Here is a 13,074-nt window from a genome sequence, read left to right as displayed (position 1 = left end):
GGGCTCTGTCGTTAATAGTAGTCTGCCGAATTGGTTCGAGGTTTGCTATAGTTGTTAAAAGACTGTCAGCTGCAGAGACTTTCATATCGGTTTGCGGTCTGTCGTTAGGTTCGCCAATTCAATTCTCTATAGTTGTTCAGGGTCTTCCTGTTTAGGTTAATACAAATCACAGAAAACACTACAAAGATATATTATGTTTCATTTATTTCATATAAATATTTATAAACCGTAGAACATTTTATACAAACCATTGACATTATATACTGTATTGTTATGTTGTCACTTTACTTGGAAATTACAGAATTTATATCATATCATATCTAAACTTTGGTTTGTTTTCTTTAGTAGCCACTGTCAGACAGCTTTAATAAACTTAAATATAAATGTATAACAAATGTGTATTTCAGTATAAATAAGATAACTTGATTGGAATTCAATGGAAGTAAGAATATATTTGCTTTTAATTTCAATAAATTTCAAACAAAACTAAGTAAATGTCGGGTCAATAATAATAATGTTTACATGTTAAATTAAACATACAAAATAATATGCAAATTTATTGACAAAGCTGTGGAACTGTATATAGTTTATTATAGAATCACTTTTCAAACCTAATACTTTGTTATTTTCCAGTATAGTATTTAGCAGCTACAAACGGCATCTTACTAATCTTAGCGTTTTGTTGTTTCTTACGAACTTGTAACTTTACTTCTGTTCCGACTTTTGCATATTTTGTATCTATGTAACCCATGGCAACGTTGCACTTCAGTGTTGGCGATGGACACCCACTCGTTAACTGACCAATTTGCACACCGCCCTCATTCAAAATCGGTGTTCCAGCTATAAAAGTAAATGAAAACAATTTATTACAATATGATCGTTTAATCTTATTTTTATCAGTTTAGTTTTTTATTCATATTTTGTCTTTTCATTCCATTTTATACTTTTTCTTTTTTCTAATTACCTCTAGCAGGAGCTCCGGTGGACATCACACCAACTCTCTTACGACTTGGTTTTTCTTTCAACTGCTTAAGTACGATCTCGGCACCTGGGAAGTTTGCTTCTTGCCTTCGTCTTTTAGCTGCATAATGAAAAAAAAAGGAAATAGTTATTAGAGCTTGAAATATTGAAAGCATTCAAACACAATGTTATCGTAGACAAAGATGGCATTTACCTATTGTCCAAGCTAATGTGGCTTCTATCGGCGTTGTTGTCATATCAATATCGTTACCATAGAGACAAAGACCTGCCTCCAGCCTTAGGCTATCCCTCGCTCCCAAACCTGCTAACTTAACGTCGCCCTCTGTAGACGACAAGAGGCACTCGGCCAGATGTACAGCTTTTTCATCTGGAACGGATATCTACATGATATAACCCACATTTAATAAAAGTTTACTAAAAATGTACAAAAATATTATTAAAATATGTTTCAAAAATAAAATTGTTCACTTGCTTCAACTCCGTCTTCACCTGTATAACCACACCTAGTGACTCGGCATTCTGGGATACCAAAAACATCCATTACCGCAGTCTTCATGAATGTCAAAGTTGAAAGATCAAACTTTACACCAGCCTGTAAAACCTTTGCCATACTAGGTCCTTCATAAAACAGAACACTTTAAGTAAATGTATTTTTATTTATGTGAATGTTTATTTTATTTTTAAATACACATATAATAATAATTCGAAAGTTTGATTGTTGTATTTACCTTGTAATGCCAATAATGATCTATTTGGAATAGTTTGAAATTCTACATCGCCTCCAGATGATTTGAAATTATTTAATTTTTCCTGCAAGAAATATAAATTCATGGTTACTTCATTTATCACAAGTTTTTATGGTAACTAGGACGCCATTAGCCACCTACGAATAGACTATGCTGAGGTGAATGATAGCTGAAACAAACCTCAATGTGAGCTTTGTCTTTGTCTGCACATCCAGCATTAAGTACAACATACAATGTTCCGTCTGCTAGTTTGCTTACAATCAGATCATCTATAATGCCTCCATTATCATTCATTAACAAACTTAGTGTACCACTGTCGTCGGCCAGACCAGCTACATCACCTGAAACGAAAAAATGGTTGTTAGTAACCTTGTCATTCTATCAACATCTTTTAGTCATCGTAAACATTCTCAACCCAATGTTTTCTGCAATACGTTACCAACTATTAAACTCTCTATAAACTTTATTCCGTCTTTTCCTACAACTCTGCTTTGCAGCATATGTGATACATCAAACAGCGTTGCATGGTTACGACATTGATGATGTTCAGCTATCAGCCCATCTTTGTACTGTACTGGCATAGACCATCCCGCAAAGTCAACCATTTTGGCACCGTGTTCCATGTGAAAGTCGTGTAGTGCTGTTTTTTTTAGTACCTGGAAGAATAAAAAAAAAAGTTTTATCTACTTCAAGTTGTCTTGAACAGTTCATGATATCCAGATCTGTTGGCATGTCACAAAAAGCAGGTTTGTATAGAGAAACCTGGAATAGGATAATAACACGGGCCTAGGGGTGTCAGGAGAGGTTTAGTGCTTGTCAAAAAATGAAATAAACAAATCCTAGCATTGGGTTGGCTTAGTTAGGTATGTAGACTTACTTGGCTGCTCATACAACGCTGCTGCTGTTGGGCTATTGTACATCCCTCATTGATATTTAGACAGTTTACAGCTAGATTTGTACTCCCCCGGTATATAGAAATCGCTTTGTTTCGAACACGACATATTAACGCCATTATAAAATGAATTTAGATGACAATTCCTAGGCCTAGCTCCAGCAAAGACACAAAAACTGTTGTGTGACTTTATACAGGTCAACCCGGGTCAACCTGTCATTACGTATTCGATTGGTTCAATTTTGAAAATTATAAATATGTTGTGTTCGATTGGTACATGAGTTGTATATTTTGCATTACACATTTTTCGCATTTTTTGATCTATCCTAAGCTTATTATTAAATAAGTAGGTTGCCTTTGCGATATTTTACTATTATTTTAAAAAAACAACCGCTATTTTGTTTGTAAACACAAATTACATATTGTACCAGTTAAAAAGTGCAAATCTCACATGTTTCTACATGAAACGTCTTTCCGCGTTCCATAGCTCAGAAAAGTAGAACATTTTAAAGCTCCAAAACGGTTACCTGCGGAAAGAGAAGAGATTGTGATTTCTGTTGTCAAAACCCATTTTTTGATGATGTAAAAATATATTTAACGTCAACTATGGCTACAATGGACAGAGATCGTGTGATCTCGACGAATTCAAGTGAAATGACATTTAAATCGTCTGCTGTTTTACCATGGGATAAGTTTTCAAATTGGCTTTATTGTGTATGTGTTGTCACATTCGATTTGGAGCTCGGCCAGGCTCTTGAGGTAAGCTGTCGATTGTAATCATTCCACCCGGCAACGTCAGTTTCCCCCGCTGTTGAAATGTGATGGCATGCTTAGAATTTGACTAGGCCTAGCCAGGCAATCGTTTTAAAATACCGTTTATGTGAACTATGTTTTTGTTGATTTATCCGTCTCCAGCCAGTCTATGATGGAAGCATACCAAACATTTAATTAATTATTATTAGTAATTAATATTATAAATGTATAGGCCTATTAAAACATATATTTTTCTTTTGTTTGTATTTTTAGTTTGTTTATCCCAGTCATGTCAAGCTAACAGAGAAAGAAGTAAGAACTTTATTTAGTTTTGTGAACTAATACCACTAGGCTAGTAGGCATATAGATCAATATAACCGTAAAGGCAATCATGCAACAATCATATTTCAATAGCGTTTTGATTTCTTGAAATGAACAATTTCTAGGTATTAACTTAGATTTGCCTTAATTTAAACTTTCTTATTTTCAGCGAATGAACATTTGTTATCTGTCGTTTCCAGATTCAAATTCAGGTAAAATAAACGGACATGTGGATGTAAAAATGAGTTTAATAAATTAAAATATTGATTCACTATTATAATTAGTCAAAAGCATACCATATAAGGTAATTTGTTATTATTTATTGTACTGTATATCTATTCTTAAAAGTTTATATACAAACATATCAAGTTACTAACATCTACTTTGATGTCTGCTATTAATAGAACGTAATGAAAATGTTACTGAAGTTGAATACATTAGTTTGCAATGACCTATTAATGTTGTTGTCCATGCTGTCTAGGATGTTTGTAATTTTGACTCCACTTAGAACAACTGTATGCCAGTATAACCTTTAAAAAATGCTTCTATTATAGAAGATTTGATATTACGTAAACCATACTGTACTACAGTAGGTATACATTTTAAGTGCTACATATTATATCTAAACTAATTTTGAACAATTATTACAGTGAAAGCAAATGTATTCTCAGAAATTAATTTCAGTTTTATTTTGTTTTTTTGCTTTATTTTATTTTTATCACATTATTTTATTTTCCCAACCAACAGTGAACTTAAGGTTCACCGCTTAGAGGAGGGGAACTTAAATGTGTTTATGCTTTTTTTTTATTATATACATTTATCAAACATTTCAATATGTTTATAGGTTGTATGGGAGATACAAGGTTTCTTTTTAGAATCAGAAGATGTATGAGTCGGCCGTTGTCTACTCATAGTAGAGCTAAGTATGATACCAAAGGACCGTTCCATTTACAGGTAATGTAATAGTTTTTTTATTTATTTATTTTTACTGGGTAACTTATGATCAGTGGCTGTGTGTCAACTAGTACACTAGGTTAACCCCCTACTTGTCTCAAAAGATGTAAGTTTTTAAAGTGCACATGAGCCAGATGTGTACACCGGACATACGGTTTATAGTCCTTATCCTTAGACTCATTCTACCACCAGAACCATACAGCGAGTAAGGCTCGAACCCTTGCCGATGTTATGGCTACGTAATTACGGTTCCACTCGATCACTCACACGCACAGAAGTTTTAACTTTGTCACATTGTCTTCATTGTAAATTATTGCCTTTTACATCATTATCATCAATAAACCAGTATAACACTAATTTATTTATTTATTTTCCTAGAGTGATTGTGCCCATCTCTATGGCTATGTTTACTTTAGACAAGTTAAAGACAACACATCAAGAAGAGGCTATTTTCAAAAGGTTAGTAAGAATTCTTATTAAAAACTTTTTTTATTTAATGAATTCCTTAAAATTAAAAACTAAATCAAATGTAGCATAAATGTTTATATATTAATGTGACCACCATGTCTTTCATACGGCCTCGTGGAAGAACACATTTTTGTCTGAACGAGACATGTTTTAAAATAAAGATTTTATTATTATTATTCTGGGCACAAAAGGATAAACAATTGGTTTTCAATTGAGTTTTTAACCCAGTTAAACAAGGAATAAATTTATATCCTTCATTATGTTTCTGTTTTTTTTCAGTCGGTAGTAGTTTTAAGTAAGCTTCCCTATATGATGTTATTTTCACACTTGGTCAACACAATCTCACCAGAATACTTTGAACATGGAGAGCCTTCATTAGAAGCAGGTACGTTTTAAATATATATTTGATCCATTTGGAATGTTAGTTTAACTATTGGTTTTTTTCCAGTACATTATTTATTTACTAATTATTTACACAACTATTTATTATTGATGAAATCATATGTTAATATACCATCTTTTATGTTTTTACCACCAGCATGTCACGATATAGACCAGTGGCCAACCCCTATCCCAGGAGAAACTCTTCACCTTCCAATTATAGGCAATGTCTTACATATACGAATGCCTTCTGTACAAGATAAACTTACAGCATCTAGTCTTAAGAAGCCAACTGAGGTACGTAATCAACATTTGTATTTTGTCAACTCAACACTAGACTAACGCAGCTGTTGAGTCCAATAGTTATTCTACACACACTCAGAAACACATTAACACATGTGCAGAATGACTGTTAGACTCAATAGCTGCATAATAATGTGACGCGTCTTGATAACGAATGTCACTAGTGAAGATGCACATAGTTATAAAGTGCGCTTGTCAGTGAGTGAATTACCTTAACATTTTATCTGATCTCTTTGTCAATGGTCAATACGCAATATTTCTATTTTTCACTTTTTTCAGATAAATAGAAAATTCTAAAATCTGTTTTTGAATTCATTTTAATTCATTTAACAGTATTGCTCAAAATAAAGTTTAAATAAGCCTGTTATTAAAAATGAATTCAAACCCACACCATTTATTCCTAATATCTTCTTTAAAAAAGTTTAAAATATGTTTATTATATGCCTGCTGCATGCATCAATTAACTCATATGCACAATGGCTAATCTGTTATTGTCATGAGAGATACATGGCTATAGAATCAGCCTTCGTTAATCACTCACAGCAAGCGGCAGCAGCGTAATTATGTTGCCAAATGTCAGCCAGCCCACTCAGACATTGATGATATCACGGAAAATGGAAATAATTTGTTATTGTAGTTTCAGTGTATTATGTATAAGATATTGTACTATGTCTTTTAATTTTGTCAAAAATAATTGTCTTGGAAATATTTTATTAGTGTCAGTGTATTATTTATAAAGATAATTGTACTATTCGTTAAATTTTGTCAGAAATAATTGTCTAAGATGAAATTGATCAATATAGGTTCATACTAGTGGATGTAGCTTGACTCTATCCATATCATTCTTCCAGGCTATTGTACAATTGGTTTTATTGCTTAAATACATAATATATATATTCTGAAACGAAGGTTCCGGGTTCGACTCTTGGTTTGAGCGACTTGTTCTCATTCTCATTATTGTTGTTCATAAAGTAAACTAAACTTGCCCCAAGTCTGTATCATTGTCTACCAGTCGGCGTTGCCGTTTCAATTTTTGTCTAAAAGTACAAGCTCATGTATTATATGTATGAAATGCCATGTGTGCCAAAATATTTATCGTTTACGAATTTCGGCCTAGAACCTAGACTAAAAGAAAACATTTTCCAAAGTTATTAATTGATAATTTTGTTTTTCTTTTTTTCTCATAGTTTTCTGGTTCACCTTTGACCATCTTACCGTCAATCAATGAGGTGGATTTGTTTCGTTATCTTCAGCCTGTCTTGCCGCATATACAATTATTATGGGAGCTTATACTACTAGGAGAGGTAAATCATAGTTAATCCCTCTTAATCCTACTAATCCTACTTCAACTAATTTGCTAATAATGTCATTGTATTGATTTGATGTGACAAGAACAAACACTACATATTAGAAGAATATGTTGTTTAGAATGTTTACTTGAATTTATTATTATTTTACCTCCTTGATAGTTGTCACTTTTATAAGTAAGTAATTTTGTGTGATATTTTCCACAGCCCCTGGTAGTGATGGCGCCCTCACCAACGGAATGCTCAAACACGGTGCAAGCGTTAGTCAGTATGATTCACCCTCTGCGATTTATGCAAGACTACCGACCGTACTTCACCATACATGACAGCGAGTTTAAAGAGTACACCACAAGAACACAAGCTCCGTAAGTTGACATTTGACCTTTCTTTCAAGTTCAGTAAAAACTCTATTAAGAGAAAACCATCGCTACCCAACAAAATATTCCCTTAATAATAGTGTCCCCTGAATAGGGGTTGTTGGCTGTAGTGTGAAAGCACATTTCCCCTTGTGTGTTTCATTAGAAAGTGTTCCCTTAATAATAGTGTCCCCTGAATACGGGTTGTTGGCTGTAGTGTGAAAGCACATTTCCCCTTGTGTGTTTCATTAGAAAGTGTTCCTTTAATAATAGTGTCCCCTGAATAGGGGTTGTTGGCTGTAGTGTGAAAGCACATTTCCCCTTGTGTGTTTCATTAGAAAGTGTTCCGTGTCTCCAGAATAAAAAAAATTGGGAATTCTACTGTATCATACCTTACAAGAACTGCTGTAAAATGTGTTATTTTTGTATTTCATCATCAGACCATGTGTTGTGCTTGGTGTGACTAACCCATTCTTTGCCAAAACCCTTCAGCATTGGCCGCATGTAATAAGGATAGGAGACACTGCAGGCTCAGGTAATAATACACACAATGGTTCATGCACCTTTTACAGATAGTTCATGAAGTTAAATTAAAATATTTTGTCTAATTTTTTAGCTTTTATTAATTCCAAATTTTGATCAAAATATCTCGCTTTATAGAGCCAATTTCATGTTAGTATCATCATGAAATTTAATATTAATAGTGAATAAAAATATCTTCATCTCCGTTCAGGAAATTTAATTTCATGGGTCGTTAACCTTTATATCCTATTTGCACTCTAATATCTCATATATGCTTGCTTTAATAATGTTATGTCATTCAACTATAGTATATTGATGGGAAAAACTAATTCCTAATAAACTCACTAGTAAATGGAAAATTAAAGTTTTAAAACTTGATGAATTATTGATACCTTTCTGGTCGCTGACTGTCTTCTGGCAAAACATTTGTACTCTTGCTTAAGGTGTATTCACACATGGGTCAACTGAACTCGGTACTAACGTTAAGTAATTACATACATGACTTATATTGTAGAGAGTTAAACCCTGTCTTCACTATCAAACTTTATGTGACCAAAAAAATATGGTGTGCCCAAATTTGGACATGATGATGTCATATCACAACCATATCTAAGCATATCACTACCATGTTTGGGCACATCACACTTTTTTTTGTCAAACTAGTTAGATAGTGTAGACACAGCTTTAAGATTCTGACTTAATAACCTTTTCCTGATTTTAGTTTGAGAATCAAGGTATTGTTAGTATGTGTGAATGAATGAAACATTTACTTAATTTTAGACAAAAGTAATCCTAAAGTATTAAAACCTAAGAAGACCAGTAGTATGAAGACATTAGAGTCTAAACCAGGTATGTCAGCGTTATTTGTATTTGACTATTCACAGGTGGCCCTATTTAACATACAGAACCAGGTGGCCTTATTTGGTAAACGAATCACAGTCTGGCACAACCATTGTTGTCAAAGTCATACAGTACTAATATGGTTCACTAATGCGTGGTTTTCACTAGAGACGCAACACAACGACATAACGCAGCGTAAGGGATTTGACCAATCACAAGTGATGAATTATTCGAACTGTCGATTGTCATTGGTCAACACACTTGCGTTGCGTCTACGTCCCCGCGTGGTGTCCTAGTGGGAACAAAGCTTAACATATAACTCAAAATTAAATTTGTTTTTAGCATAGTTTTTCTTGTATCTTAATTTATATTGTCTTTTACTTAGGTGTGTACACACAGTATAAACCATACCTTCAAAAGGACAAAACTATTACCAAGAAGTTAGCTAAGGTAGGTTAATTTCGATATTATTATTATTATTATTATTTATTCAGGCAAAATATACATTTTACAAAACATAACACAAATGAACAAATTAAACAAACACGACGCAAGGAGAATATAAAATCATAGTCACTAGCTGCCAGGAAAGCAGCCTAAAGCAAAAGCAGCCTAAGCCACTGTCACCAATTAAGTTTGTACCTCTATTGGATTTCTCATCTCATTTCTCATCAACTTATTGAAACTTTTCTTTTCTTACTAATCAAACTCTTTAGCTAGCACACAACAAATGTATTACAACATTACATTGTTTTAAAAGGTATATTGGTTCTTTTTCAGGGTATACAAACCAAGAGGCCGTCTGAAGTACAGGATGCGATTCTAAGACGCCACCTACTAGAGCTTACGCAGAGCTTCATGATACCACTTGAGCGTTACTTAGCAAGTCTGATGCCCCTACAGCGAAATGTATCACCATGGAAGGTAAGATATCAGACAAAAGCTGTATCTATAACCTAGTAACCTTAATTACGTAGCCATAACATCGGCAAGGGTTCAAGGCTCACTCTCTCCATGGTTCTGGTGCTAGAACAAGTCATCAGCATCATCTAGCTCATGTTCACTTTAAAGAACCTAGTACGTCTTTCGAGACGAGTAGGGGGTTACCCCGGTGTACTAGTAGTACACACACACAGTCACTGTCACTCACAGCCACTGATCATAACTGGGCCCTCTGGGAGACCAGTCTTTGACTGAAGAGGTTACTCACTATAAATAAATAACAAATTCAACAACAAAAAAAATATTTTGTTTTATATGTAGTTTCAAGTAGGAGTGTATGTTGTAACGTGTTATTCCCAGAAGATTTACGATCCATGCGGCTAAACTATTACAGAGGGCGCTGTAAATTCTATCCCACTCCTGGAGCACCAATGATGTACCACTTCAGTTTAATTTTTAAATATTAATAATTATTCTGTGTTTTTTTTTTTCAGGGTCCTCCTCGTTTAAAAGAATTTGAGATTGAAGCGTTTTTAAAAACACTAGAGCATTCTGGGCCGCAACTGACTTCTGGATTAAAGGGGGACTGGGAAGGATTGTATAAGTAAGTTTGATTCTTTTCTGGATTTAATTGAAAAGTTGATTTGGTGTAAATTATTTAAACACTTTATTTTCTTCAATCTTTTTTAGGAAATTTTTCATATCGGGTAATTTTGAAGGCTGGTTACATCATCGTCAGAAAGAAGTGAATCAAAAGTTGTCGCTGATCCATCTTGAAGCGGTGTGCTCAGCGAACCTCGTTGATTGGATAAAAGACAAACGCGAAGTTGAGATTGTTGATCTTATACTCAAGTTAAGGGAACGAGTGGTAAGTTTGTTAATAGTTTTACAGAATGTGCTGATGATGTCATATCACTACCATATTTAAGCATATCACTACCATTATTTGGGCACATCACACTTTGTTTGTCAAACTAGTTTTATAGTGTAGACAGGACTTTATACAGAATGTGCTGTGCTCTCAGAATCAAATGTAAGCGTTTGTAACACTTCTGTTAGTTACAAACGTGGGTGTATCCCCATACAATGGTTTTGGTGCTTGCACTGTTTTCATCTTTTACTTGTTTTGAAACGCTGCTTTGAGGCACCTTTTTGCGCTTTATAAATTCGGTAACCAGTAACTTTCTTTCTTTTTCTCCACTGTAATATAATTTTTTTATTTTGTAGGACAATGTATTGCATCATGATATTCATGTAAAGCCAGAATTACTGAACCAATTAAAAAGGCAAATTGACAACATTATACATTCACTGCCAGAGGACCTTCAGACTGTACTTAAAAACCACTGACAGAATGAGCTTAAGTAGCAGACAGTATTAAGTAACGTACAGTAGGCTGAAGCCTGGATGAGCTAAGATGCTGGTATGGTGTAGAGAGGCCTACTAACATTGCCATTCCTACGTTTTATGTACAAATGGATAGAATAGAGAATACTGCCGAAGACAGAATTTCTATTGGACTTCAACTCTTGCCTATTTTAAGTATCTAATAGTGTCAGCAGGATTATAGTGCTTAAGTTTGTACAGTAAAAGCATTGCTGGTGTGTGTAGTGTATACTTTGAGATCATTTTACATAAGTGTTGTATTTTGTGTAAAAATACATGAATAACACAACGTTACTGGTGATAGTAATTTGCCAACAATTTTATAAACATTTTTAATACAATACCTAGCATGTTTGTAGGTTGTGTGGTACTATTGCATATGGTACTATTACATATGGTACTAATACATATGGTACTATTGAATTCAATTATTGTGACATGAGCTGTCCTTTTTTCAGCCAATCAACAGTGTCAGTTTCAGAATGTTTATATTTGGATTAATGTCATTTCTTAATATTCATTATAAACATGAGTTTATTTGTGTGTGTGTACAGTGTGCTGCTTATATTGCGCAATATGTTTTAACTTACCTGCCGTCTCCTGACCTCTCCTCACCTATTGATGACATCACATCATGTACAGTATAATGTGTAAATTAAATAGTTACAGTATTGTTTTAAAAGGGTAGAGGGAAAATATAGAATTATAAAAGCTATCTTTAGGACAATAATATATATTTGCCTATTGTAGTGGGAACCAAGCTTAAGTATATAGATATTTTCTTCACTTTTTAATCGATCACATACTGTGTTATCAATTTTGTATATTATGCCAAAGTGTATAAGAAAAAGTATTTTTTAAAACATAATGGTGAGGTTTATTTTTATTCTACAAATCTGTTATTTATTTGATATGATATTAAGTAGTTTCTCGATATTGGCACAAATATATTTAGTAATCTTAAAAAATGTATTACTGTATTACATTAATGTTAAGTTAAGTAACTAGTTTCTGTTCTTTGAGTCACATTAATTTGTAGTTAATATATGTTAAATGTACTGGTACAACTCAACATTTTAGAGATCATTAAAATGATGTAGAAGTCTCTGAAGAAACATACAATGTGGCTGACTATGTTCTGATGTGCTGCACTGTACGTCTTACTGTACACCTGAATTGGAAGCGTACATATTTGTTTCAATTTAGGTTTAGATGTTTATTTTTCAGAGAATTTAGTAATTCACAGTGTAGATGCATGCTGTGTGTTCATTTTATTATCTTTCAATTATACACCATATTTATTATTATAAAATGTAAATACAATACTATATTTTATGACCCAATTATTCTTAGTAACTATTAAAAATGTATAAAAATACTGTATACTAACGTACATGTATTTCTTGTGTGTCTAAAATTGCTTTATCTGTGTTCTGCATAGATATGTTTTCTTGTGTCATGACATGATGATGTCATATCACTACCATATATGGGCACATCAGACTTTTTTTATCAAACTAGTTTGATAGAGCTTTATAAGAAATTATCTGTGTTCTGCATAAATACATTATTATTTTATATACCCCTTCACAATACTAAATTTGTTTGGTGTACCTTAATTTGATATCAGAAGTTTGGCATTTGAATACATTGAACTGTGAGTCTGTGGTTCGGGATCAATGCTGAATTGGGTTAAATTTGTTCTGATACATTGATACCATCATACCCCAACAACCACGAATCGTATTTATTTTTTCACAACGGGAAATAGTCTATGCAACTGTATTACTTGCATACCATAGAGATATTATAATATCTCTATGCAAATACACACAACTGTATTTCGCTTTTTAACTCATATTGTAAATAATGTACTTTGTTTCTGTTTTTTAATAAAATAAAGTGAGCTTCGTCTGAGAATT

The 13,074-nt window shown here is 33.3% G+C and overlaps 3 protein-coding genes across 3 annotated transcripts in view; 1 reads left to right on the top strand and 2 right to left on the bottom strand.

Moving 5' to 3' along the window:
- The window catches only part of LOC144856120 (NACHT domain- and WD repeat-containing protein 1-like), a 187,846-nt gene that overhangs the window by 60,844 nt on the left and 113,928 nt on the right, over positions 1 to 13,074 (bottom strand). The gene's annotated exons all lie outside the window — the stretch shown is intronic.
- LOC144855399 (aminomethyltransferase, mitochondrial-like) lies at positions 194 to 2,821 on the bottom strand. The gene is made up of 8 exons (XM_078713247.1): positions 2,605 to 2,821; positions 2,167 to 2,383; positions 1,908 to 2,068; positions 1,710 to 1,791; positions 1,454 to 1,599; positions 1,175 to 1,361; positions 965 to 1,081; positions 194 to 840 (listed from the first exon to the last, which is right to left on the bottom strand). Exons 1-8 carry the CDS (start codon positions 2,737 to 2,739, stop codon positions 623 to 625), a joined length of 1,263 nt encoding a protein of 420 aa, XP_078569373.1. The 5' UTR covers positions 2,740 to 2,821; the 3' UTR covers positions 194 to 622.
- On the top strand, positions 3,050 to 13,072 carry LOC144855506 (protein DENND6A-like). The gene is made up of 16 exons (XM_078713393.1): positions 3,050 to 3,378; positions 3,646 to 3,684; positions 3,863 to 3,905; positions 4,538 to 4,647; positions 5,026 to 5,106; positions 5,395 to 5,500; positions 5,654 to 5,793; positions 6,987 to 7,103; positions 7,314 to 7,471; positions 7,903 to 7,997; positions 8,765 to 8,833; positions 9,210 to 9,274; positions 9,605 to 9,748; positions 10,261 to 10,370; positions 10,457 to 10,634; positions 10,994 to 13,072. Exons 1-16 carry the CDS (start codon positions 3,226 to 3,228, stop codon positions 11,114 to 11,116), a joined length of 1,731 nt encoding a protein of 576 aa, XP_078569519.1. The 5' UTR covers positions 3,050 to 3,225; the 3' UTR covers positions 11,117 to 13,072.

The sequence above is a fragment of the Antedon bifida genome, chromosome 11 (genome assembly GCF_963402885.1).
Source record: "Antedon bifida chromosome 11, ecAntBifi1.1, whole genome shotgun sequence".
In the NCBI taxonomy this organism is placed as follows: domain Eukaryota; kingdom Metazoa; phylum Echinodermata; class Crinoidea; order Comatulida; family Antedonidae; genus Antedon; species Antedon bifida.
This window is presented reverse-complemented; position numbering and strand designations above follow the sequence as displayed.